The 26,979-nt window shown below is 38.4% G+C and overlaps 1 protein-coding gene across 1 annotated transcript in view; it reads left to right on the top strand.

The window, feature by feature from the left end:
• LOC136175898 (interferon-induced very large GTPase 1-like) overlaps window positions 1-26,767 on the top strand; it is a 70,234-nt gene extending 43,467 nt beyond the window's left edge. Inside the window, exon 3 of the mRNA XM_065946083.1 lies at window positions 19,473-26,767. Coding sequence (XP_065802155.1) covers window positions 19,473-26,767 — 7,295 coding nt within the window. The remainder of the gene's footprint in view (window positions 1-19,472) is intronic.
• Window positions 26,768-26,979: the final 212 nt, after the last annotated feature.

Raw genomic sequence — 26,979 nt, 5'->3', positions numbered from 1 at the left:
TAAACTACCATACAATTGCACTCATCTCACACGCTACCAAGTAATGCTCAAAATTCTCCAAGCCAGGCTTCAACAGTATGTGGAACTGAAAACCTTCAGATGTACAAGCTGGATTTAGACAAGGCGGAGGAACCAGTGATCACATTGCCAACATCCGTTGAATCATCAAAAAAGAAAGAATTCCAGGAAAACATCTACTTCTGTTTTATTGACTACACCAAAGCCTTTCACTGTGTAGATCACAACAAACTGTGGAAAATTCTTCAAGAGGTGAGAATACCAGACCACCTTCCCTGCCTCCTGAGAAATCTGTACGCAGGTCAAGAAGCAACAGTTAGAACTGGACCTGGGACAAAAGACTGGTTCCAAATCGGGAAAGGATTATGTCAAGGCTGTATATTGTCATCCTGCTTATTTAACTACTATGCAGAGTACATCATGCGAAATGCAAGGCTGAATGAAGCAAAAGTTGGTGTCAAGACTGATGGGAGAAATATAAGTAGCCTCAGTTACACAGATGACACCACCCTTATGGCAGAAAGCAAAGAACTAAAGAGCATCAATGAAAGTGAAAGAGGAGAGTGAAAAAACTGGCTTGAAACTCAACATTCAAAAAATGAAGATCTTGGCATCCAGTCCCATCTCTTAATGGCAAATAGAAGGGGAAACAATGGAAACAGTGACAGACTTTAATTTCTGGGCTCTAAAATCACTGCAGATGGTGACTGCAGCCATGAAATTAAAAGATGCTTGCTCCTTGGAAGAAAAGCTATGACCAACCTAGACAGCATATTAAAAAGCAGAGACATTACTTTGCCGACAAAGGTTCATCTAGTCAAAGCTATGTTTTTTCCAGTAGTCATGGATGGATGTGAGAGTTGGACCATAAAGAAAGCTGAGCATTGGAGAACTGATGCTTTTGAACTGTGGTGTTTCAGAAGATTTTTGAGAGTCCCTTGGACTGCAAGGAGAGCAAATCAGTCAATCCTAAAGGAAAACAGTCCTGAATATTCATTGGAAGGACTGATGCTGAAGTTGAAGTTCCAATACTTTGGCCACCGGATGGGAAGAACTGACTCATTGGAGAAGATCCTGCTGGGAAAGATTGTAGGCAGGAGGAAAAGGGGATGACAGAGGATGAGATGGTTGCATGGTATCACTGACTCAATGGACATGAGTTTGAGCAAGCTCCAAGAGTTGGTAATGGACAGGGAAGCCTGATCTGATGCAGTCCATGGCGTCGCAGAATCGGACATGACTGAGTGACTGAACTTAGCTGAAGTGACATTGCATAGAAGTTAAATAAGCAGGGTGACAATATACAACCTTGATATACTCCGTTCCCAATTTTGATTGTATCTTTTACATAGATAAAAATGTTATCTTCAAATAATTCTATTCCTTCCTTCACAGTCTCTATATCTTTTATTTCCTTTTCTTATCTTGATCCTTTATCTAGGAATTGCAGTAAGTTGTTGAATAGGGGTATTCAGATGGGATATCCTTTTCTACATTTTAATTTATGGAGAAAACTTCTAGCTTTGCACTATTAATTATTATTTTAAGTCTAAGTTTTTTGTGGGTATTTTCAAGCTAAGGAACTTCCCTTCTGTTACTAGTTTGCTAAGAGTTTTTATAATAAATGAGTGTTTCATTTTTTCAAATGCTTTTTCTTTTTCTATTGATTGGCCCTTGTGGTTTCTTTGTTTTAGCTTGTTAACGTGATATATCATCTTACTTGATTTTCATATATTGAACCAACCTTGCATACTTGCGATAAATTCCACTTTGTCATCGTGTATAATTCTTTTTATACACTGTTGGGTCTTTTCACATATTCATGAAAAATTTTAGCCCACAATTTTCATTTTTTGATATGCTCCCAGTCTTTGGCTTGTCTTTTATCAATATCTTTCATACAATAGACGTTTTTAAAATTAATGAAGCCCACATGTCAACTTATTCTTTCATGAATCATGCTTTTGGTATTTTATCTAAAAAGTCACCACCAATTCCAAGCTTCCTATATTTTCTCTTATATTATCTTTTAGGCGTTTCATAGTTTTACTCATTATATTTAGGTCTTTGGTTCATATTGAGTTAGTTTTTTGGCAGGTGAAAACTTGACAGCTAGACTCACGTTTTTGGATCAGATTTTTAATTATTCCAGCATTGTTTGTGGGGAAAAAAAAAAAAAAAAACTATCCTTTTCTGCACTGAATTGCCGTTAATCCTTTCTTAAGGTCAATTGAGTATATTTGTGTGAGTCTGTTTCTGGACATCTATTCTGTCATCAATTCTATTTGTCTTATTTTTTTGCCAGAACCATACTGCCTGATATCTTTACAGTTTCAGACTAAGTCTTAAAGGCTGGGAAAGTTAGTACTCTGACTTTGTTCTTCCTTCAATATTATGTTGGCTATTCCAGGTCTCTTGCCTTCCTTGTAAACTTTAGAATCAAGTTATTGATATTCATACAACATGCTGGGATTCTTATTGTCAAATGTCCCTGAATCATACTGTTGAATAGGTCACTTCTTGGATATCTTCCTGTGTCTCTTGATTCCATGCATGGCATATGGATTCAGCTGTTTTCTACTCCAGACCATGGCTTATCTTCCATTAGTCTGTTCCTGACCTGGCTTCTTCTTGATTTTTCTCTAAGTCTTTTGGTATCCATATTTCTTAAATGATAGCTATAAGCATAAAACAATCATTTGAGATAAAGTTTCTAGCATTCAGCCATGACTCTTTGCTATCTTATGTGGCTTTTAATTGCTTTTAAAAAATTTTCCCAGTTTTCCTGATGGTAATGGAATGTTGACTCATCAAGGAGAAATTTTTGAAGAGGGAGAACAATCTTGTTTAGGAAAAGAAAGATACAATGAACTCAGGGATTTACCATTCTCTATCTCTTTTCTGAAAAATCCTGTAGAGTTGCATGCTCCTCTGAGATCACAAAGTATTTAAAAAATTTCCAGTGTGAACTTTAAAACCAAATAATCTCTATTCACCAAATGAAAAGATGCAGTTTAAACAAACTCCAGAAATTATTTGCTGTTGTTCAGTCTTTCAGTTGTATCCAACTCTTTGTGACTCCATGGACTGCAGCATGCCAGGCTTCCCTGTCCTTCATCATCTCCCAGAGCTTGCTCAAATTCATGTCCATTGAGTCAGTGATACCATCCAACCATCTCATCCTCTGTTGGTTCCCTTCTCCTCCTGTCTTCAATTTTTCCCAGCATCAGGGTCTTTTCTAATGAGTTGGCTCTTCACATCAGATGGCCAAAGTATTGAAGCTTCAGTTTCAGTATCAGTTCTTCCAGTGAATATTCAGGACCGATTTCCTTTAGGACTGACTGGTTTGATCTCCTTGCTGTCCAAGGGACTCTCAAGAGTCTTCTCCAATACCACAGTTTAAAAGCACCAAGTCTTTGGCATTCAGCCTTCTTTATGGTCCAACTCTCACACCCATGCATGACTACTGGAAAACCCTTAGCTTTGACTATACAGAATTTTGTCGGCAAACTAATGCCTCTGCTTTTTAATATGTTATCTAGGATGGTCATAGCTTTCCTTCCAAGGGGCAAGCGTCTTTTAATTTCATGGCGGTAGTCACCATCTGCAGTGATTTTGAAGCCCCAAAAATAAATTCTGTCACTGTTTCCATTGTTTCCCCATCTAATTGCCATGAAGTTATAGGACTGGATGCCATGATCTTCGTTTTTTGAATGTTGAGTTTTAAGCCAACTTTTTCACTTTCCTCTTTCACATTCATCAAGACTCTTTAGTTCCTCTTTGCTTCCTGCCATAAGGGTGGTATCATCTTCATATCTGAGGTTATTGATATTTCTCCTGGCAATCTTGATTCCAGTTTGTGCTTCATCCAGCCCAGCATTTTTCATGATGTACTCTGCATATAAGTTATACAAGTAGCATGACAATATACAACTTTGATGTGTTCATATCCGTTCTAACATTTGCTTCTTGACCTGCATACAGGTTTATGAGGAGGCAGGCAAGGTAGTCTGGTATTGCCTTCTCTTTAGGAATTTTCCACAATTTTTTGTGATCCACAAGGGTTTTAGTGTAGTCAGGGGCTTTAGTGTAGTCATTGATGCAGAAATAGGTGTTTTTCTGGAATCTTCTTTTTCTATGTTCACTGAAATTAAACTATGAAGCCTTTAGTAGATACATTAGGCCCATATACTGATTTAAAGACAAAGACAAAGAAGCCAGTGTTTTTGGTTTTTTTGTTTTTAATTTTTGGCTGGCTCGGTCTTCACTGCTGTGCGTGGGCTTTCTCTAGCTTTCTCTAGCTGTGGCAAACAGGGGTTACTCTTCCTTGTGGTGTGCAGACTTCTCTTGCAGTGGCTTCTCTTGCTGCAGAGCATGACCTCTAGACACACAGGCATTAGTAATTGCAGCACACGGGCTCAGTATTGCCCTGCATCATGTGGGATCTTTCCAGATCAGGGATAAAATCCATGTTCCCTGTATTAGCAAGCAGATTTTTTACTACCATGCCTCTAAGAAAGTCCCAAAGCCAAAGTTCAAGACTCACTTAAGCTGAGACAATTTCATGAGGGAAAAAAGCAGAAGTAAAGGGAAAACAGGAAAGCAATCAATTTTAGAGCTTATTATTATAGAGATTATCATGGAAGATTGTTAAGGCCAAGGAAGAAATTTTGGTTGCCACAAGAATGTCTCTTTAATACAATTTAGCATGATGCCAAAGTAGGATTATAGCAAATAAGAGTAAACTTGATTAGCATCAGAAACTGCAGTTAAAGAAAATACTTTGAGAGGTCCAATCTATAATAGATAATTTGCAGGTTAAGGGTATATGTTCTGAGATAGATGACCTGAGGATTTTTGCATCTGCCTAATCATCTCTCACTGTCTAAAGGGTCCTGTTTTAAAACAACTTATGTTGTCATCCTAGTTTTATGGGCTTGAAACTTAAGGCTTGTAGTAGAGCTGTCCTGTGTCTACTTGGTTAACATTTTCTAGAACTTCTGAAGCTACATTTTCTAGAACTTCATCCCCTGTGTAATTCAAGATTAGTGTAGACCACAGAAATAATTTATGTGATATTTAGAAGGCAGTAGATGTCTAGGACCTATTTATCTACCAATTTGACATTTATACTCATAAAAAACATTTCTCAAATTCCTGCACCAGTCAATTCCTGGTAACCACCATTTTACTCTCTGTTTTTATATTTATTTATTTATACCATGCTACATGGCTTGCAGATTCTTAGTTCTCTGACCAGGGATCGAATGTAGGCCCATATTAGTGAAAGTGCCATATCTTAACCTCCAGACCCACTGAACCGTCATTCTCATCTACTCTCTGCTTTTACAAGTTTGGCTTTTCCATATTCTACATTAAATGTTATCATACAGTGTTTGTCTTTCTCTGTCTAACTTATCTCAGTTAGCCCTCAAGGTCCATCCATGTTGTTACACACAAATTGCATGGTTTCCTCCTTTCTCAGGGCTGAATATTATTCCACTGTGTGTGTGTTTGTGTGTGTGTGTGTGTGTGTGTGTGTGTGTGTATCATATTTCCTTTATCCATCAAACAATGTGCTGATACTGAGGTTGTTTCCTTATCTAAGCTATAGTAAATAATGCTGCAATAAGCTTGGCAGTGCATATCTCTCTTAAATATCCTGTTTTCAATTCCTTTGGATATATACCCAGAAGTGAAATTGCTAGATAATCTGGTAGTCTTATTTTTCATTTTTGAGGAGCCTCCATACTTTTTCCCCAAAGTGTGTGAAACAGCTTAAATTCCCACCAATAGTGCACAAATATTCCTTTTTATCCACATTTTTGCCAGTGCTTGGTATCTCTTGCCCTCTTCATGAAAGACATTCTAACAGGTGTGAGAGGATGTATTCTCATTTGACTTGCATTTCTCTGACTATTAGTGGTGCTGGTCACCTCACATCTGTGCTCTTGACAATTTTACTTCTTTCCATTTGGATGGGATTCTTCCCTGTGTTTATTTTTAGGAGGTTTACAATATAAGGTCTTATGTTTCAGTCTTTTACCCACGACAAGTTAACTTGTGTGAGTGTATAAAAAAGGGCCAAATTCAAGTTTCTACAGGTGGTTATCCAGTTCTACCAACACAATTTTTCAAGAGACTAAACTTTCTACATTGAAAGTTCTTGGCTCCCTTAGCAAATATCAGTTGACGATATATCCAAAGGTTTATTTCTGGGGCTCCTATTTTGTTTCATTGGTGTATGTGTTTATTGTAATGCCAGTAACACATGGTTTTAATTACTACAGCTTTGTGTTATACTTTGAAATCAGGAAGTGTGATGCCTCTGTTTTCATTTGTCTTTCTCAGGATTACTGTGATTATTTGAGGTCCACCCAAAGTTTAGGGTTGTTTTTTCTATTTATGTGTAACCATGTATGCATGTGAGAGTTGGACTGTAAAGAAGGCTGAGCGCCGAAGAGTTGATGCTTTTGAACTGTGGAGTTGGAGAAGATTCTTGAGAGTCCCTTGGACTGCAAGGAGATCCAACCAGTCCATTCTAAAGGAGATCAATTCTGGGTGTTCATTGGTAAGACTGATGTTGAAGCTGAAACTCCAATACTTTGGCCACCTGATGCGAAGAGCTGACTCATTTGAAAAGATCCTGATGCTGGGAAAGATTGAAAGCAGGAGGAGAAGGGGACGACAGAAAATGAAATGGTTGGATGGCATCACCGACTCAATGGACATGGATTTAGGTGGACTCCGGGAGTTGGTGATGGACAGAGAGGCCTGGCGGGCTGTGGTTCATGGGGTCGCAAAGAGTCGGAAACGACTAAGCAACTGAAATGAACTGAACTGAATGCTATTGTGAATGCAATAGCTTGTTTATTTTTCAGTTGTTTCATTGCTACTGTATAGAAACAAAACTGACTTCCATCTGCTATTTTATGTCATGCAACTATTGATTGGTTCCATCAGTTTTTCAGTTAGGCTTTACATTTGTAAGACAATATTACCTGAATACTGACAATTTAACCTCTGCAGTTGGTACTATTTATGTTTCCAATTTAGATACATTTTATTTTTCTGTCTTGCCTAACTGCTCTAACAAGGACTTTTCAGTTCAGTTCACTCGCTCAGTCATGTCCTACTCTTTGCAACCCAATGGAAGCATGCCAGGCTTCCCTGTCCATCACCAAATCCTGGAGCTTGCTCAAACCATGTCCATTCAGTTGGTGATGCCATCCAACTATCTCATTCTTTGTCGTCCCCTTCTCCTCATGCCTTCAATGTTTCCCAGCATCAGGGTCTTTTCCAAGGAGTCAGTTCTTCACATCAAGTGGCCAGGTATTGGAGTTTCGACTTTGGCATCAGTCCTTCCAATGAATATTCAGGATTGATTTCCTCTAGGATGGACTTGTTGGATCCCTTTGTTGTCCAAGGGACTCTCACTGCCTCCTTTGTTGTCCAAGGGGCTCTCTCCAACACCACAGTTCAAAAGCATCAATTTTTTGGTGCTGAGTTTTCTTTATAATCCAACTCTCACATCTATACATGACCACTGGAAAAACCATAGCTTTGACTAGATGGACCTTTGGTGGCAAAGTAATGTCTCTGCTTTTTAATATGCTGTCTAGGTTGGTCATAGCTTTTCTTCCAAGGAGCAAGCATCTTTTAATTTCATGGCTGCAGTCACCATCTGCAGTGATTTTGGAACCCAAGAAAATAAAGTCTGTCACTGTTTCCATTGTTTCCCCATCTATTTGCCATTAAGTGATGGGACTGGATGCCATGTTCTTTGTTTTTTGAATGTTGAGTTTGAAGCCAGTTTTGTGTTTTTTTTTTTTCCACTTTCCTTTTTCACTTTCATCAAGAGGCTCTTTAGTTCTTCACTTTCTGCCATAAGGGTTGTGTCATCAGAGTATCTGAGGTTGATATTTCTCTTGGCAATCTTAATTCCAGCTTGTGCTTCATCCGGTCCAGCATTTCACATGATGTACTCTGCATAGAAGTTAAATAAGCAGGGTGACAGTATACAGCCTTGATGTACTCCTTTCCCAATTTGGTACCAGTTTTTTGTTCCACATCCAGTTCTAACTGTTGCTTCTTGACCTGCATACAGATTTCTCAGCAGGCACGGAAGGTGGTCTGGTATTCCTGCCTCTTGAAGAATTTTCCACAGTTTGTTGTGATCTACACAATCAAAGGCTTTGGCATAATCAATAAAGCAGAAGTAGATATTTTCCTGGAATTCTTTTGCTTTTTCAATAATCCAACGGATGTTGGCAATCTGATCTCTGGTTCCTGTGCCTTGTCTAAATCCAGTTTGTACATCTGGAAGTTCATGGTTTATGTACTATTGAAGCATGGTTTGGAGAATTTGGATCATTACTTTGGTAGTGTGTGAAATGAGTGCAATTGTTCAGTAATTTGAACATTCTTTGGCATTACCTTTCTTTGGGATTCGAATGAAAACTGACCTTTTCAGTCCTGTGGCCTCTGCTGTGTTTTCCACATTTGCTGGCATATGGAGTGCAGCACTTTAACAACATCATCGTTTAGGATTTGAAATAGCTCAAATAGAATTCCATCACCTCCACTAGCTTTGTTCATAGTGATACTTCCTAAGGTCCACTTGACTTTGCATTCCCAGATGTCTGACTCTAGGTGAGTGATCACATCATCGTGGTTATCTGTATCATGAAGATCTGTTTTGTATAGTTCTTCTGTGTAGTCTTGCCACCTCTACTTAATATCTTCTGTTTCTGTTAAGTGCATACCATTTCTGTCCTTTATTGTGCCAATCTTGGCATAAAATTTTCTTTTGGTGTCTCTGATTTTTTTGAAGAACCCTCTAGTCTTTCCCATTCTATTGTTTTCCTCTGTTTCTTTGCATTAGTTACTGAGGAAGCTTTTCTTATCTCTTCTTGCTATTCTTTGGAACCCTGCATTCAGATGGGTGTATCTTTCCTTTTCTCCTTTACTTTTAGCTTCTCTTCTTTCCTCAGATATTTGTAAGGCCTCCTCCAACAACCATTTTTCCTTTTTGTATTTCTTTTTCTTGGTGATGGTCTTGATCACTGCCTCCTGTACAATGTCATGAACCTCCATCCATAGTTCTTCAGACACTCTGTCTATCAGATCTAATCTGTTGAATCTGTTTGTCACTTCCACTGTATAATTATAAGTCATTTGATTTAAGTCATATTGGAATGGTCTAGTTAGTGGTTTCCCCTAATATCTTCAATTTAAGTCCGAACCAAGGACTTCTAGTACCCTGTTAATTGAGAGTTCTAAGAATGGGCACCCTTGTCTTTGTCCTGATCTCAGAGGATTAGCTTTTAATTTCTCACTATTGAGCACAGATTGTAGCCACAGATTTGTTGTATTTGGCCTTTATTATGATGTTCCTTTGCTACTCCATTTATTATGATATAGGTTCCTTTGCTACCCCATTTATTCAGGATTTTTATCTTGAAAAATGTTGAATTTGTCCAATGTTTTTTCTGCATATGTTTTGAGCATATGATTTTTATCTTTCATTCTATTAAGGTGATTTATTACCTTTATTGATTTGTATATGTTTAACCATGCTGGCATCCAAAGGACAAATCCCACTTTATCTTTCTGTATAATCCATTCCACTCTGATCTTTCTTTCTTCCTTCTTTCTGCTAACTTTGGGCTTAGTTTGTTCTTTTTTTTTTTTTTTTTAGTAAATTGAGGTATAAAGTTAGGGGGCTTAATTTTATTACTTTTTAAATTTAAATATAGTTGATTTGCAGTGTGTTAACTTATGCTGTACAGCAAAGTAATTCAGTTGTATATATATATATTCAAATATATACACATATACATACTTAAAAATAGTCTTTTCCACTATGGTTTATCAAAGGATATTGAATATAGTTCTCTGTCCTATACAGTAGGACTTTGTTGTTTATCCATTCTCTATGTAAAATCTTACATCTGCTAAGCTCAATGTCCCACTCCATCCCTCCTCCAACCTTCTGCCCTTGTCAACCTCCAGTCTGTTCTCTATGTCTGTGAATCTTTTTCTATTTCATAGATAGGTTCCATTGTGTCATGCTTTAGATTCCATATATAATATCATGAGGTATTTGTCTTCCTCTGACTTACTCAACTATTATGATCATCTCTAGTTGCATTCATGTTGCTGAAAATGTCATTCTTTCTTTCTTTCTTTTTTTTTTTTAATGCTTAGTATTTATTACATTGTATATATGCACCACATCTTTATCCATTCATCAACTAATGGGCATTTAAGTTGTTTCCAGGTCTTGGCTATTGTGACTAGTGCTCCTACAAACATAGGGGTGCACGTATCCTTTTGAATTAGAGTTTTATCTGAACATATATCCAAGAGTGGGATTGCTGGATCATATGGGATTTCTAATTTCAATTTTCTGAGGAACATCCATAATGTTTTCCACAGTGGCTACATCAGGTTACATTCCCACCAACAATGTAGGAGGATTTCTTTTTCTCTACATCCTCTCTAGCATTTACTATTTGTAGACTTTTTAATGATGTTCATTCTGACCAGTGTGTTACCTCATTGTAGTTCTGATTTGTATTTCTCTACTAATTAGTAGTGTTGAGCATATTTTCATGTGTCTATTGTTCATATGTATTGCTTCTTTGGAGAAATGTCTATTTAGGTCTTCTACCCATTTTTTTAATTTTTGTTGCTTTGTGCAAGCTTTCTCTAGTTGCAGTGAGTGGAGACTACTCCACTAGTTAGTTGCAGTGCACAGGCTTCAAATTGTGGTGGCCTATCTTGTGGAACACAGGCTTTAGGCACACAGGCTTCAGTAATTGTGGCACACAAGCTCAGTAGTTGCAACTCGCAGGCCTTAGAACTCATGGGCTCTAGAGTGCTCATGGGCCCTAGAATGCATGGTTTTCAGTTGTTGTAGCATGTGGGCTCAGTAGTTGCAGCTCACAGGATCTAGAGTTCAGTCTCAGGAGTTGTGGCACATGGATTTAGTTGATCCATGGCATGTAGAATCTTCCCGAACCAGGGATTGAATATGTTTCCCCTGTATTGGCAGATGAATTTTTATGCACTGTGCTCTCAGAGAAGTCCTTCTACCTACTTTTTGATTGGGCAATTGGATTGTTTGTTTTTTGTTGTTGCTGTTGAGTTGAATAAGCTGTTTTCATGTTTTGGAAATTGAGCCCTTTCCAGTCGCATTGTTTGCAGATATTTTCTCCCATTCTGTAGGTTGTGTTTTCCTTTTGTTTATGCTTTCCTTTGCTATGCAAAAGCTCATTGGTTTGATTAGGTCCCATTTGTTTATTTTTGTTTTTATTTCTATTGCCCTGGGAGATTGACCTAAGAAAATATTGATACAATGTATGTCAGAGAGTGTTTTGCCTGTGATCTCTTCTAGGAGCTTTATGGTGTCATGTCTTATGTTTAAGTCTTTAAGCCATCTGAGCTTATTTTTCTGTACAGTGTGTTGTAATTTCATTGATTTACATGTGGCTGTCCAGCTTTCCCAGCATCATTTGCTAAAGCAACTGTCTTTCTCCCATATTTTATTCTTGCTGCCTTTGTCAAAGATTAATAGACCATAGGTGTGTGGATTTATTTCTGGGCTCTCTGTTCTGTTCCATTGATCCATATGTCTGCTTTTGTGCCAATATTATGCTGCTTTGATTAAGTTAGGGGTTTTTTTGAGGGTTTCTTTTAGTTTTCACAATATATGTATTTATTGTTAAAAGCCTTGTTCTCTGAATTGCTTTTACAGTACCCCAGAGGTTTGTTCTACTGTGTCTCCTTTTTCACTCTTTTGAGTTTTTTTTTTTTTTTTTTCCTGTCTTTTTTTAACTTCCTTGACCAGCTTGTTGTTTAGGAGTGTGTTGTTTAATTGCCACATATTTTTATATTTTCCATATTCTGTCTTATTGTTGATTTCTAGTTTTATTCCCTTGTGGTTGGAGGATACTTGGTATAATTCCCATTTTTCTACTTTGACTGAACTTTGTTTTGTGTCCTATTATAGGATCTATCCTGGAAAACTTTCTGTCTGCTTGAGAGAAAAGTATATTTTGCTCCTGTTGCATGGAATGTTCTATAAATGTCTGTTTGATTTGGTCTCCTGTATGTTTCAAGTGCAATATTTCCTAGTTGATTGTTTCCCTCTGGATAATATCCATCATTGAAAGTGGAATATTGAAGTCTCACTGTTATTGTATTGTTGTCTATTTCTCCCTTCAGGTCTGTTAGTATTTGGTTAATATATTTAGATGCTTCAAAGTTGAGTGTGTGTATATTTATTATTGTTATATCTTCTTGATATATTGAGTACATCATTTTTATATATTGACATCCTTTATTTCCTGTTAACATTTTTTGACCAAAAGTCTGTTTTGTCTAATATGAATATAATTACTTCCACTTACTTTTGGCATCCATTTTCATGAACTGTCTTTTTCTAACATTTCACTTTGAGTCTACATGTCTCTTTAAATCTGAAGTAAGTCATTTGTAGGCATCATATAGCTGAGTCTTGTGGGGTTTTTTTTTGTTTGTTTGTTTTTATCAAGACACTCTATGCCTTTTAGTGAATTCAGTCCACTTATATTTAGAGTGAGTACTGATATGTAAGGTTCTCCCAGGCAGCACTAGTAGTAAAGTACCTGTCAGCCAATGCAGGAGATATAAGAGAAATGGGTTTATCCCTGGGTTGGGGAGATCCTCTGGAGGAGGGCATGGCAACCCACTCCAGTATTCTTGCCTGGGGAATCCTGTGGACAGAGGAGCCTGGTGGGCTACCGTCCATAGGGTCACACAGTGTTGGATGTGACTGAAGTGATGTAGCATGCATTGATATGTAAGGATCTACTAATGCTATTTTATCAGTTCTTTTCTTGTTGTTTTTTATTTCCAGTGTTTCTTTTTCCATCAGTTTCTGCCTGCCTTTATAATTAGAAATTTTCTGTGGTGATATGCTATGCTTCCTCTTTATCTTTTGTGAATCTATTCTAGATTTCTGCTTTATGGTATTTCTGAGGCTTACATAAAAGTATCTCATAGATCAAACAGTCCGTTTTAAGTTGACAGACATTTAACTGTTCATTTACAAGAGATCCACCATTTTATTCCTCTACCTTTTTTGTTTTTAAAGTCATAATTTACATATTATATATTGTGTATTTATTGTAGTAGCCATAATCATTTTTCATTCTGTTTTCCCTTTACACTTATACTATAGTTAAATAGTCAAAACACCTTCTTATTAAAGAATTAGATATTTCTAAATATTTACCTTTAACATTATGTGGCAGGCAATTTTTTTCTTTCAACATTTGAACATGTCATTCTAATCTCTCCTGGTCTGTAGGGTTTCTGCTTATGCTGTCTGTAGCATTTACCATTTTATTCTTTAAATTCTTCAGCTTCAAAAATCCTGTTTGTTTCTTTTTTGTGATTTCTATCTCTTTGATAAAGTTCTCATTTTGTTTACCTGTTTCTTCCTTGATTCCATTGAATTGTTTTTCTAAATTTTCTTGTAGCTCATTGAGTTTCTTGAAATCAACTATTTCAAAATCTGCCTCAACCAGGTCAGTAAATTTTGGGCCTTTGTGGTAGGTTGTTGGATAATTATTATCTTTTGATGATATGTATCCTTGATTTTTCACATCCTTGTAGTTTAATGTTGCTGCTTTTACATTTGAAGCAGTAGATGACACCTCCTTATATCTTTACTAGTTGCCTCAGTGTGAGGTATTCTGTAAAATGGTTGTGTTATATCTGAGATTTTCTCAGTCTTTGTATGTACACCTGCTCCACTGTTCTTGCTGTCTTTTATGTTCAAATTCTTTTATTTATTTATGGTCACGTCATGGCATGTGGGATTTTAAGTTCCCTGACCAGAGATGGAACCCACATCCCATGCATTGAAAAGACAGAATCTTAGCCACTGGATGGCCTGGGAAGTATATCTTTTAGTATATGTGCTGCCCAAGGGAACACTATTGTAGTTTATATCTCTTAATCTAATACCCTTATCTCACTCCACACTCCTTCCTCTCCCCACTAGTAACCACTAGTTTGTACTTTACAGTAAGTCCCCTAAATATAAATGAGTTCCATTCTGAGAACATTTGTAAGTCCAGTTGTTCATAAATCCAACAAAGTTAGCCTAGGTAGCCAACTAACAGAATTGGTTACATAGTACTATACTGTAATTGGTTTATAATACTTTTCACACAAATAATACATAAAAAGCAAGCACAAATAAAGAAAAAAATCTTACAGTATAGTACCTTGAAAAGTACAGTAGTACATACAACAGCTGGCATACAGGGGATGGGATCGAGTAAACAGGCAAGAATTACCTTCTGGAGGAGGGAGAGGTGGGAGATGGTAGAGCTGAAGGATTGTCAGCAATGGGAGATGGAGGGGCAATAGGTTCTGGTTCCTTGCTGTATTCAATTCTATTTACCCTTCTGATAAAATGATCCAGTTATGTCTGGGTAATAGCTCTTTTTCTCTTTCATCATAGAAGGCACAGTAGCACTGGATTACACTCTGAATGGCTACTACAACATTCATGTATCATTCTGTTTGTATCCCGTGCCTCAAAACCTGACAGTACTTCCTCAAATGAAGAAAATCCCCTTGCCATTTATTGTGTGATGAATCTCTTTGGTTTTCACTTACTTTTTCCCCTTGTCTCTCTTCATCAGCCATCTTTTTGCCTTGCTGCACTCTCTCAATTATTTTGTTTACATTTTCCTTTCCTTCATTATCACTTGATGCTTCTTAGCACTACCGACTGCTGCTTTTATACTTGCATCCTGGGCTTGAAATAAAGATACTCTATTATCATACTCTATACAGTACTGTACAGTAAGTTACACAAAAGCATAACCACTTTCAGAGGGGATGTATGCATATGACAGTGCATGCCAGACCTGTACACTAACACATGATTGGACATGTGAATGTTCACTTGCATCTTAGAAAGTTCACAACTTGAAGGTTAATATGTAGAAAACGTACTGTATACCTGCAAATCTGTTTCTGTTTTGTTATACATTTGTTTTATTATTTATAATCTATATATAAGTGACAACATAGGGCACTTGTTTTTCTCTAAGTTATTTCACTTAGCATAATATTCTCCAAGTAATCCATGTTGTTCCAAAAGTTCTATGTTGTTGCATATTTAATTCATTTTTATTTCTGGATTGTATTTATATATATTTACTTACACACACATGTGGGCGCGCGCACACACACACACACACACACACACACACATATACATCAGTTAAGTTCAGTCTCTCAGTCCTGTCCGACTCTTTGTGATCCCAATGAATCGCAGCATGCCAGGCCTCCCGGTCCATCACCAACTCCCGAGTTTACTCAAACCCATGTCCATCGAGTTGGTGATGCCATCCAACCATCTCATTCTCTGTCGTTCCCTTCTCCTCCTGCCCCCAATCCCTACCAGCATCAGGGTCTTTACCAATGAGTCAACTCGTCGCATGAGGTGGCCAAAGTACTGGAGTTTCAGCTTGAGCATCAGTCCTTCCAATGAACACCCAGGACTGATCAACTTTAGGATGGACTAGTTGGATCTCCTTGCAGTCCAAGGGACTCTCAAGAGTCTTCCCCAACACCACAGTTCAAAAGCATCAATTTTTCGGCACTCAGCTTTCTTCACAGTCCAACTCTCACATCCATACATGACCAATGGAAAAACCATTGCCTTGACCAGACGGACCTTTGTTGGCAAACTAATGTCTCTGCTTTTTAATATGCTATCTACTTTGGTCATAACTTTCCTTCCAAGGAGTAAGCGTCTATTAATTTCATGGCTGCAGTCACCATCCGCAGTGATTTTGGAGCCCAAAAAAATAAAGTCAGCCACTGTTTCCATTGTTTCCCCATCTATTTCCCATGAAGTGATGGGACCAGATGCCATGATCTTAGTTTTCTGAATGTTGAGCTTTAAGCCAACTTTTTCACTCTCCTCTTTCACTTTCATCGAGAGGCTTTTCAGTTCCTCTTCACTCTCTGCCATAAGGGTGGTGTCATCTGCATATCTGAGGTTATTGATATTTCTCCCGGCAATCTTGAGTCCAGCTTGTGCTTCTTCCAGCCCAGCATTTCTCATGATGTACTCTGCATATAAGTTAAATAAGCAGGATGACAATATACAGCCTTGACATACTCCTTATCCTATTGTGAACCAGTCTGTTGTTCCATGTTCAGTTCTAACTGTTGCTTCCTGACCTGCATACAGGTTTCTCAAGAGGCAGGTCACATGGTCTAGTATTCCCATCTGTTTCAGAATTTTCCACAGTTTATTGTGATCCACACAGTCGAAGGCTTTGGCATAGTCAATAAAGCAGAAATAGATGTTTTTCTGGAACTCTCTTGCTTTTTCGATGATCCAGCAGATGTTGGCAATTTGATCTCTGGTTCCTCTGCCTTTTCTAAAACCAGCTTGAACATCTGGAAGTTCTCGGTTCACGTATTGCGGAAGCCTGGCTTGGAGAATTTTGAGCATTATTTTACTAGTGTGTGAGATGAGTGCAATTGTGCAGTAGTTGAGCATTCTTTGGGATTGCCTTTCTTAGGGACTGGAATGAAAACGGACCTTTTCCAGTCCTGTGGCCACTGCTGGGTTTTCCACATTTGCTAGCATATTGAGTGCAACACCTTCACAGCATCATCTTTCAGGATTTGAAGTAGCTCAACGGGAATTCCATCACACCCACTAGCTTTGTTAGTAGTGATGCTTTCTAAGGCCCACTTGACTTCACATTCCAGGATGTCTGGCTCTAGGTGAGTGATCACACCATCGTGATTATCTGGGTGGTGAAGATCTTTTTTGTACAGTTCTTCTGTGTATTCTTGCCACCTCTTCTTAATATCTTCTCCTTCTGTTAGGTCCATACCATTTCTATCCTTTATCAATCCCGTCTTTGCATGAAATGTCCCCTTGGTATCTCTAATTTTCTTGAAGAGATCTCTAGTCTTTCCCTTTCTGTTGTTTTCCTCTATTTCTTTGCATTGATTGCTGAGGAAGGCTTTCTTTTCTCTCCTGGCTATTCTTTGGAACTCTGCATTCAAATGGGAATATCTTTCCTTTTCTCCTTTGCTTTTTGCTTCTCTTCTTTTCACAGCTATTTGTAAGGCCTCCTCAGACAACCATCTTGCCTTTTTGCATTTCTTTTCCATGGGGATGGTCTTGATCCCTGTGTCGTGTACAATGTCACGAACCTCCGTCCATAGTTCATCAGGCTCTCTGTCTATCAGATCTAGTCTCTTAAATCTATTTCTCACTTCCACTGTATAGTTATAAGGGATTTGATTTATGTCATACCTGAATGGTCTAGTGGTTTTCCCTACTTTCTTCAGTTTAAGTCTGAATTTGGCAATAGGGAGTTCATGATGTGAGCCACAGTCAGCTCCTGGTCTTGTGTTTGCTGACTGTATAGAGCTTCTCCATCTTTGGCTGCAAAGAATATAATCAATCTGATTTCAGTGTTGACCATCTGGTGATGTCCATGTGTAGAGTCTTCTCTTGTTTTGTTGGAAGAGGGTGTTTGCTATGACCAGCGCATTCTCTTGGCAAAACTCTATTAGCCTTTGCCCTGCTTCATTCCGTACTCCAAGGCCAAATTTGCCTGCTACTCCAGGTGTTTCTTGACTTCCTACTTTTGCATTCCAGTCCCCTAAAATGAAAAGAACATCTTTTGGGAGTGTTAGTTCTAAAAGGTCTTGTAGGTCTTCATAGAACCGTTCAACTTCAGCTTCTTCATATATATATATATATATGAAGAAGCTGAAGTTGAACAGTATATATATATATCACACTGTATCTGTTCCTCTAATGATGGGTACTGACTGCTTCCATACCTCAGTTGTTGTAAATAATTCTGCTATGAACATTGAGGTGCATGTATCTTTTGAAATTGGTATTTTAATTTTCTTCAGATATATACCCAACAGTGGAATTATCAGATCATATGGTAGTTTTGTTTTGTGTTGTTTTTAGTTTTTTGAGGGACGTGCATATTGTTTTTCATAGTAGTTCCACCAACTTATAATCCCACTGACAATGCATTAGAGTTATGTCTTCTCCATATATGTTATTTCTGAAATTTTTGATGATATCCATTTTGACAGCTGTGACATGACCACATCCTGGCTTTGACTTGCATTTCTCTGATTAGTAGGTGATATTGATTATTCTCTCATGTGCTTGCTAGCCTTATGTATAACATCTTTGGAGAAATGTCTAGTCAGGTCTTCTGCCCATTTTTACTTAGGTTCTGTGTTTTTTATACTTAGAAATATAATCTTTTTTAAAAAATATATTGTATATTAAATCCTTATTTGGTCATATATTTTCTCTCATTCAGTAGGTTGTCTTTTTCTTTTGTCAATGGTTTCCTCTGCTGTGCAAAATCTTTTAAATTTAATTGAGTCTTCTTTGTTTATTGTTGCTTTGATTTCTTTTGCCTTAGGAGACAGTTCCAATAAACATTGCTATGAAATATATCAGAATGTTCTGCTTATGTTTATATCTGCAAAGTTTATGGTTTTACATCTTCCAGTTTCCATAGTGTAGTGGTTATCACGTTTGCCTGACACATCTTACACTTAGATCTTAATCCATCATGAGGTGTTTTTTTTTTAAGATGATGTGAAAAAAAGTCGATTTTTATTCTTTTAATGTAGCTGTACATTTATCCTGAACTATGTATAAACTATACATATATACATACATATATATATGTATGAACTATGAAGAAAATGGCCTCCATTGTGTTCTTGCCTCTTCTGTGGTACAAGAATTTCTCAAAAATGTGTGGGTTTATATCTAGGCTCTCTATTCTATTCCACAGATCTATTAGCAATATTTTTGGAGTGTGACAGTATCATGCTGCTTTGATTACTGTATGTTTGTAGTATAGTTTGAAGTCAGGAAGTGTGATATGTCCAACTTTGTGGGTTTTTTAATCAAGATAGGTTTGGCAATTGGGATCTTTGTAGTTCCATATAAATTTTAGGATTTTTTGTTCTAGTTCTGTGAAAAATGTCATGGGTATTTTGCTAGGGATTGCATTAAAGCTATAGATGGCTTTGTATGTATTATATGGATATTTCAGCGAAATAAATTCTTCCAATCCATGAACATGGAATATTTTTCCATTTTTTGGTAACATTTTCAAATTCTCTCATCAATATTTTATAGTTTTCAGAGTATATATTTTTCATCTTCTTGGTTGAGTATACTGCTAGGTATTTTATTATTTTTGATGTGATTGTAAAGAGCATTGTTTTCTTAATTTCTCTTACTGACAGTTTGTTATTAACACACAGGAAAGAAACAGATTTGTGCATATTCATCACAGATTTATATATATTAATAATTACACAAGCTAACTGAGTGTTGTTTTTTTTTTCTCCCACAGTCCTGGATACAGCAGAGTCAACCACTCATGATCCCCTGCTCAGAGACAAAAGGGGGCAAGATCTCAAAGCAAAGCTGAGAGAAGTAGAACTGGAAGTTGAGTACTGGTTACCCAAACTACAGGAACAGATGGGTGTGACCTGTGTCCAGGACTTACAATATCTAGATGAAAAAGATTTCCAGAAGCTGAAATTAAAGGCACGACATACCTCGGAGGAAAGGAGGCTGGAAAATCTGCTTAAACTGTCACACTCAAATAGTCTTTCAGAGTTACAGGTGTCTAAGATAAAAATGGTAAAGAATAAGCAGCGGGCAGAAAGGGCACTACAAAAATCAGGGTATATGCCATCAGAAGAGAGGCAGAGACAGAAAGAGTCAGTGAGGAAGAAGGAGGCAGAGCCGAGGCAGGTCATGGAGATCCCCCAAGAGTACTGCCCAAGCCCTGAAAAGTCCCAAAGAGATGTCAAAGAAAACACACAGAGACAACTCAACCGTATGGAGGCGACACTGTATCACAGGAAATATCTCCCACATAGAGAGCTGGTGAGACAGGCATCTGGAGGACTAGCCCTGCAGGGAATTTACAAAACCAGCCATAATGGGGACCTGATAGAGAAGAGAGAGAATCTACTCAGCGTCCCCAAGGAGTTCTTATTCTGTGGCTCTGAGCAGGGTACACAGATGGAAACAAAGGAATTTACATCTTTTCAAGAAGAATCCATGTTCACCCAGGCTGTAGAGAAGTTGGGTCTTAGTGTAGCTACCTCAGCCAAGGAAAGAGGCTGGGGATTTAGCCTGGAAACTGGAATAGGTCACAGAAAACATACAGAATCCAAGGAAAACCAACAGTCATATCCTGAGCACCCTTATTTCTGCTTAACCAAGTTCAGCTGCATAGAACTGGCCTCCTGCCACTTTCCCATTGACCAACTCAAATTCTCCAAGGCTGCTCTCCAGGAACTGAAATGCATTGAAGACTTTTTGGGTCTGGCTACAGACCCAGACAGTTTTGCCTTGCTGAAGGACAGGATTGAAGACTTCTTCCTCAGATTTGGCTCTCATGCTAACCAAGGCCCACTGCACTTGGGAGGAATTTACTGGTGGAAAGCAATTTCAGAGGGTTTCCAAAGTGAGCAGCTGGCAGAAGTGAAACAGCAGTCAGCAGAAGCCCTAGATATTTACATAAGGGGTAGCTACAGTGGTTTTGGAGTGACAGCTGCTGCAGGTATGGATGTGTCAGACTCTCATGCAAAAACAACCTCTCAGAGAACAGGTTTCCAAAATCTCCAAACCAAAGTCCAATTATCTGTTGCTCAGACAGGTGGCCCACCAGAAGCAAATAGCTTTTCACAGTGGAAAGCTGGCCTTGTTGCCAGTAATCAAACCTGGTGTGTCATTGATCAGGAACTTCAACTGGTGCCCATTTGGGATATCATTCTTTGCAACCACAGAAGTGATTTTAAGGATCCTCTTCAAGTAGCTTGCTGCCTGAAAGATAGCTACACTGTCCTGACTGGACTTACTGCCCACACCCAGGAGGAGGAAGAATTGCTGAATGTTGAGAAGGAAGCTAGGGTTTTCCTAGAGGATGTGAAATCCTGGGAAGTAGTATCTGATCTTGAAGAGAAGCTTAAAACACTAGTCAATTTCATGCAAATGTTGAGTCAGAAAGTAAAAAATGATGACACTTGGATTAACATATGCCTCACGGATATGGGTCTGCAGAATTTTCTTATAAACACTGTCAACTTTTGCAAAGAGTCTTCCATTTATGAAACTAAATTTATTAAATCTCAATTGTGCAAACTTTTGAACCCTCACATCTACAAAGTGATTAACTTTCCTCAGGCTCATTCTATCATGCAGTGGATTTTGCAGTCAGAGCCAGAGCAAGAGCATGTTAACATCACTCAGTTTTCCGAATTAATTAAAATCCTTTTGAAAGCCAAGAATGACCTTATGGAAGTAAATGCCACATCCAAGTCCGCAGAACTGGTGAAGGAAACTCAAAGAAAGGCAGCTTATGAGGTGAGCTTATCTCTTGGCTGCTTCTTGAAGTACCTTCAAGAGTCAGGACAGTCAGACACACACATCATGCTACTTTCCATTGCCGCTGGTGCAGGATACCAAGTTGTAAACAATACTTTTCAGGATCTCCTTGGGTATGATGAGTTAGACTTTTTACTGGATAAAATGCAGGCTTCCCAAGATAAATACCAAGAACTCAAAAACCTTTGCAACTATAGGGCTCAGGCATTCCTGGTGCTCACAATTCTGACAGCTACAGTTGGAGGCAAACCTGTTTCTCCAAAGGAGAAAACAGAACGCTTGGCATTAATAAGACATCACATGGGACAATCTTTGTCTAAAGAAGTTGTACATGTCCTCACAAAACTTGAAGCAGATCATGACTGGGAAAATCGAGAAAAAGACTTGAGACTTCTTGTTGATGGGGATAATGAAACTACTGTCTCTTCACTGCACATAGAGGAAGTGAGAAAAGAATTGCAAAGTCTTTTCCATGGGAAGAAACAGCCCCATGAATCACGCGAAGATGAAAATAACAGACAAGAGGTCATAGAAAATAGAGCCTTCCTTGAATTACTCCAGCGTCTAGGCCTAGCACATTACTACCCGAAAAAGATGAGCAGAGCTAACTTCCAAATGATTTACAAGACTTCTGTATATAACACCCAGCCCTGCTCTGAAAGAGAACTTCCCTTCTATTTCCTACAGAAACTACTAACGCTAGATTATGAACTAAGATACCTGGTCTTCAAAGATGATGCATACATAGAGAAGCAAGCCTATCTGACCACCTCAAATCAAGAAAACAAAACTTTTGATCCATATGAAGACATTTTTGAAGACAGTAATAGTCCCACTCATCCTTCAGCCACTAATGCCGAGTCCTATATTCACCCTATGGATATACAGATGGCAATTCTTCACTGTGCAGATGATCTTGCCAGACAGTATATTTTAGCCAAGCTTTCCATTTGTCAGTTCGCCCTCCCCCTTCTCATACCTAATCCTTGCAATGGTCAAATTGAGTTCTCTCTCTGGTCTCTCAGTCAAATTAGGAAGAGCTGGCAGCAAGCAGGGAAATCAATAACAGAGGAGAAGAACAATTACATGAATCAACAGATGTGTCATGTCTCTGCCCCCATTGTGTCCTTTGTTAGAGCTGGAAATGACTTCTCTGCCTCCAAATCTCAGATCATGAACTGTATTCTCAGTAAACAGAAACACGATGTCTTTTTTACCCGACATAGCAAAGGGAGCAGCAGAGACTGTCTCTTGATGGAAGGAGTGGTGGAAGTCACCTGGTTCTATCCTGGGGGCGATGATGAGGACAGATTTGACAACTGCTTGACCTTCACCAATCTTCATGGAGATGCAAAGGAACATGAAAAGCAAGTCACCTTTCTGCAGGAGGTCTCTTCTGTCATTGTGGTCCTCATGTCAACGTCTGATAACAATAAAGGAAACCGAAAAATAGTCCATGACCTGTGTCAGTCATCAAAACCTTTAATCTTTTTGCTTGATGATAAAGAAAAAAACATAGCCAATAATTCTGGCCCAAGAGTAAGAATTGGGATCAGGAACAGAAATGAGGCAGAATTAACAGAGGAGCTTGCAACCACAATCACACATTTGCTGGAGTTCTCTAACAGCGCTCTTAGCTTGGAGGACTGTGTCCAAATTGCTTGCAGAAAAGGATTCCTTATTGATGAAGACCAGAGAGATTGCAAGGAAGCCAAAGAAAAGGCAGAGAGTCTAATGGCCCTACTGGGAGAAATGGAAATATCTCAGGTGAAGGAAAACTTATTTCCCCTTCAAGGAAAACTGTGGCATCTTTGGTGTGAAAAAGACAAAGAACTTTATCATCTAAGAGAAAAGGGGAATCAAAGCATTGAACAACACAAGAGTGAGATTGAGATCGATAAACAAATGATACGATGTCAACAGTTGAGAAAAGCCTTTCCTCTCAATGATTTAATGCATTCAGTTCTTGAATTTCTTCAAAACCAATCAGAAACTCACACCAGACTCTACTTTTTACAATGGCTGAGTATGCTTTTTGACAACTTGAGAGGAAGACACTTGGAAAAACTGAATAAAAACAAAAGGGCCTTGTGGTCACAGGTCCAAAAAGAAAAGAAAGAGACACCAAAGAGCAGCTCCCTGAAAGGCTGGCAAAATGATATGGAAGCTATTTCCAGAGAGATTAATGACTGTACTTTGGGAATTGAACACATTCTTAGGGAAGTTGGCCAGATCTATGAAGCTCTGGAAGAAACTTCACCCATGAAAGATACCCTATTTCTCTCCCTTCCCCACATTGCTGCAGATCTGATGATATCTGGCGTTCCCATTGAGCTGATGGATGGGGATGCTTCATATGTGCCCCTGAGGTGGGTAACAGCTGTTTTTGACAAGCTCTCTGAGAAACTTGGAAACAAACGGCTCTTTGTTCTCTCTGTCCTTGGCCTGCAGAGTTCAGGGAAGTCCACCCTGCTGAATGCCCTTTTTGGGCTGCAGTTCACTGTCAGTGCTGGGAGGTGTACCCGTGGGGCCTTCATGCAGCTCTTAAAGGTGGAGGAGACATTCACAGCAGAACTTGGCTTTGACTTTGTGCTTGTTGTGGACACAGAAGGACTTCGGGCTCCAGAACTCAGCAACAAGTCCCAGAATCATGACAGTGAGTTGGCAACCTTTGTCACTGGACTTGGAAACTTGACTCTGATCAATATTTTTGGGGAAAATCCATCAGAAATGCAAGATATTCTACAAACAACTGTCCAAGCTTTTCTGAGAATGAAACAAATTAAACTTTCCCCTAGTTGTTTCTTTGTACATCAGAATGTATCAGAAGTTACAGCTGAGGACCAGACTATGGAAGGACGAAGGCGGCTAGAGCAGAGACTAGATGAAATAGCAGCAAGAGCAGCTGAAGAAGAACAATGCTCAGATGTAATACACTTTAGTGATGTCATTAAGTTTGATGTCAATACCCATGTCTACTACTTTGCTCACCTCTGGGATGGCAATCCCCCAATGGCCCCTCCCAATCCTCGCTACAGCTACAATGTCCAGGAACTGAAACACAGAATTCTTGAAACTGCCCAAAAGGAATCTAAAGGAAGCATCATGAAGATATCAGACATAAAATTCCGAGTTCAAGATTTATGGAAAGCCCTGTTGAATGAGAACTTTATTTTCAATTTCAAGAATACCCGAGAGGTCATGGCCATGAGTAAACTGGAAGACATGTATAACTACTGGACATGGGAGCTGAGGAGTCATGTACTGAACTTGCTGAACCAGCTGATTAACCAGATCCAGAATGGAAAAATCCACACACTCGAAACACATACACTTGAGGCTCCAGTTACAGAAAAATATGAAGCCATCAATCAAGAACTTGAAAAATATTTTCATGAAGACCCAGATAGTGAATTGTTAATGCAGTGGAAAGGAAATTTTGAAAATAAGCTTAGAATCCTTAAAGAAGCATTAATTATAGACAGTCATAGAAAAGCCAAAGAACTTATTAGTCTTAAAAAAAGTCAAGAAAAACTGGAAAATGAAAAATCAGGCTATGAAAAGAAATTATTGCAAAAAAGCCAAAAGTTGGCTTTAGCTCTAAAGGGCAGAGAACTGAGTGAGGAAGAATTACATGAGAAATTCAACCAACTTTGGGAAAAATGGGTTGATGATATATCCTCAATTCTCCCTCCAGTCACAGAGCCTGATATTGATGTGGATTCTGAAAATATTCTCTCAGATTATTTCCAAATGCAGATAAAGGTGGTGGACAGAGTGAGAAAAATATGGGGGGGAAAGTTTGAAATCAACTATGACAAACATGTCCAAATGAATAAGAAATACTTTAACTTAATTGAAAACACATTAGAGGCTCCAGATATAGAGTCTATAAATATGACTACTAATCGTATTTTTTCAAGAGTTAATGAAACTATTGACAACATTTATAGGCAAAAATTTGATTATAATCCAGGCTATTTCCATGAAATCCTGAGAATAATAGATGAAGAGGTGAAATCTGCAGGCACTCTGAAAAGATACAGTTTTACAAGAGAATATGAAATAGATTTATCATTGTATTTATTCCAAAGAGCATCAGGAAAATTTAAGGAGATACACAAGGCATTCAGGAGAGCAAATGACCCTGCAAATTATCTGGAAAGCAGGAAAGATAGTATTTTCCTAAGTTTTAAGATTGCTTGTCAAGGAGCAACCTCAATCAAAACATTTGTTGATTTTCTGTGGCAAAAACTCACCACTGCTGTATCTACCACCATAAAGAAAAACATGACTCTGAAAATTGCTGGAGATATGCGAGCCACCTGCCCAGCATTCAGTGGAAACAGGACTAACCTGGAGAAACACATCCTCATCTCTCTGGCAGAAGAGGAAAATTTTGATCATTTCTGGCAGTATCTTCATAATCCAGAATCATTTTTTAAGGATTATATTGAAAATTATACTAAAACATATTGTTCTGATGAAAGTGAAAAAGTAAAGACCTTTCTAAGAATGAGTTTAGATGACATCAAGAATGCCATCCTCTCAGCCATTTATGCATCCACAGCAGTAGCTAAAGATAAAAGCAGCACAATATCTGGGTGGTTAGATTTGTTTTGTGATCACTTGGGGAGTACCTTGATCTTTCCACGAAAAGACTTGATCAACATTGAACACCAGGAGATAGAAGATTTTGAGTTTCTCAGAGAAGCCATGAGTAAATCTTTGGATCCTGCAATGAACAGTGTAGAACAGAACTGTTTGTCTAGGCTTGTAGAAGAAATGGTCCTTGAAATCCGGAAAATGCTCTCTGAACATCTCTGTGGCTGCTGGAAACAGTGTCCCTTCTGTAGAGCAATTTGTACAAACACAATCCCTACCCATGATGGAGATCATAGTGTTGCCTTCCACCGTCCACAGGCTGTCAGTGGAATGTCATGGTACGAAACAGACCATTTTGTCATTGATTGCTGTACTAGTTTGGTAGCAAGTGATTGTGCTTTGGTTTTGGGAGATGGCAGGCAAGTCCCATATAAGACCTATCGACAAGCAGGAGGGGAATATGCCACATGGAGCATCACCCCAGACACATCCAACCAGCCATACTGGAAATGGTTTGTCTGTCACTTCAGATCAAACCTAGAAGAAAAATATCACAAAAGATTTATAGATAAAGGTGAAATTCCTAGATCATGGAAGAAAATCACAAAGCAGGATGTGCTTGATGACTTGGAAAAAAATTAATTGTTATCACAAAAGAGTTCCAGAATCTGCACAAAAGTGACACAATACCTGAACAATCATAATACTGCCATCTCAGATTGATGTCCTTCATTATATCCACAAATGAAACATCAAAAGCTAAATTAACTAACAGCAAGAGCTGAAGGACTTCATTTTCCTTTGTCTCAATTCACTGTGATTTTAAAAAACTTACTAAAGTATATGAACACATG

The sequence above is a fragment of the Muntiacus reevesi genome, chromosome 9 (assembly GCF_963930625.1).
Source record: "Muntiacus reevesi chromosome 9, mMunRee1.1, whole genome shotgun sequence".
Taxonomy (NCBI): Eukaryota; Metazoa; Chordata; class Mammalia; order Artiodactyla; family Cervidae; genus Muntiacus; species Muntiacus reevesi.
Note: the sequence above shows the minus strand (reverse complement) of the source record. Positions and strands in the feature narration are given on the sequence as shown.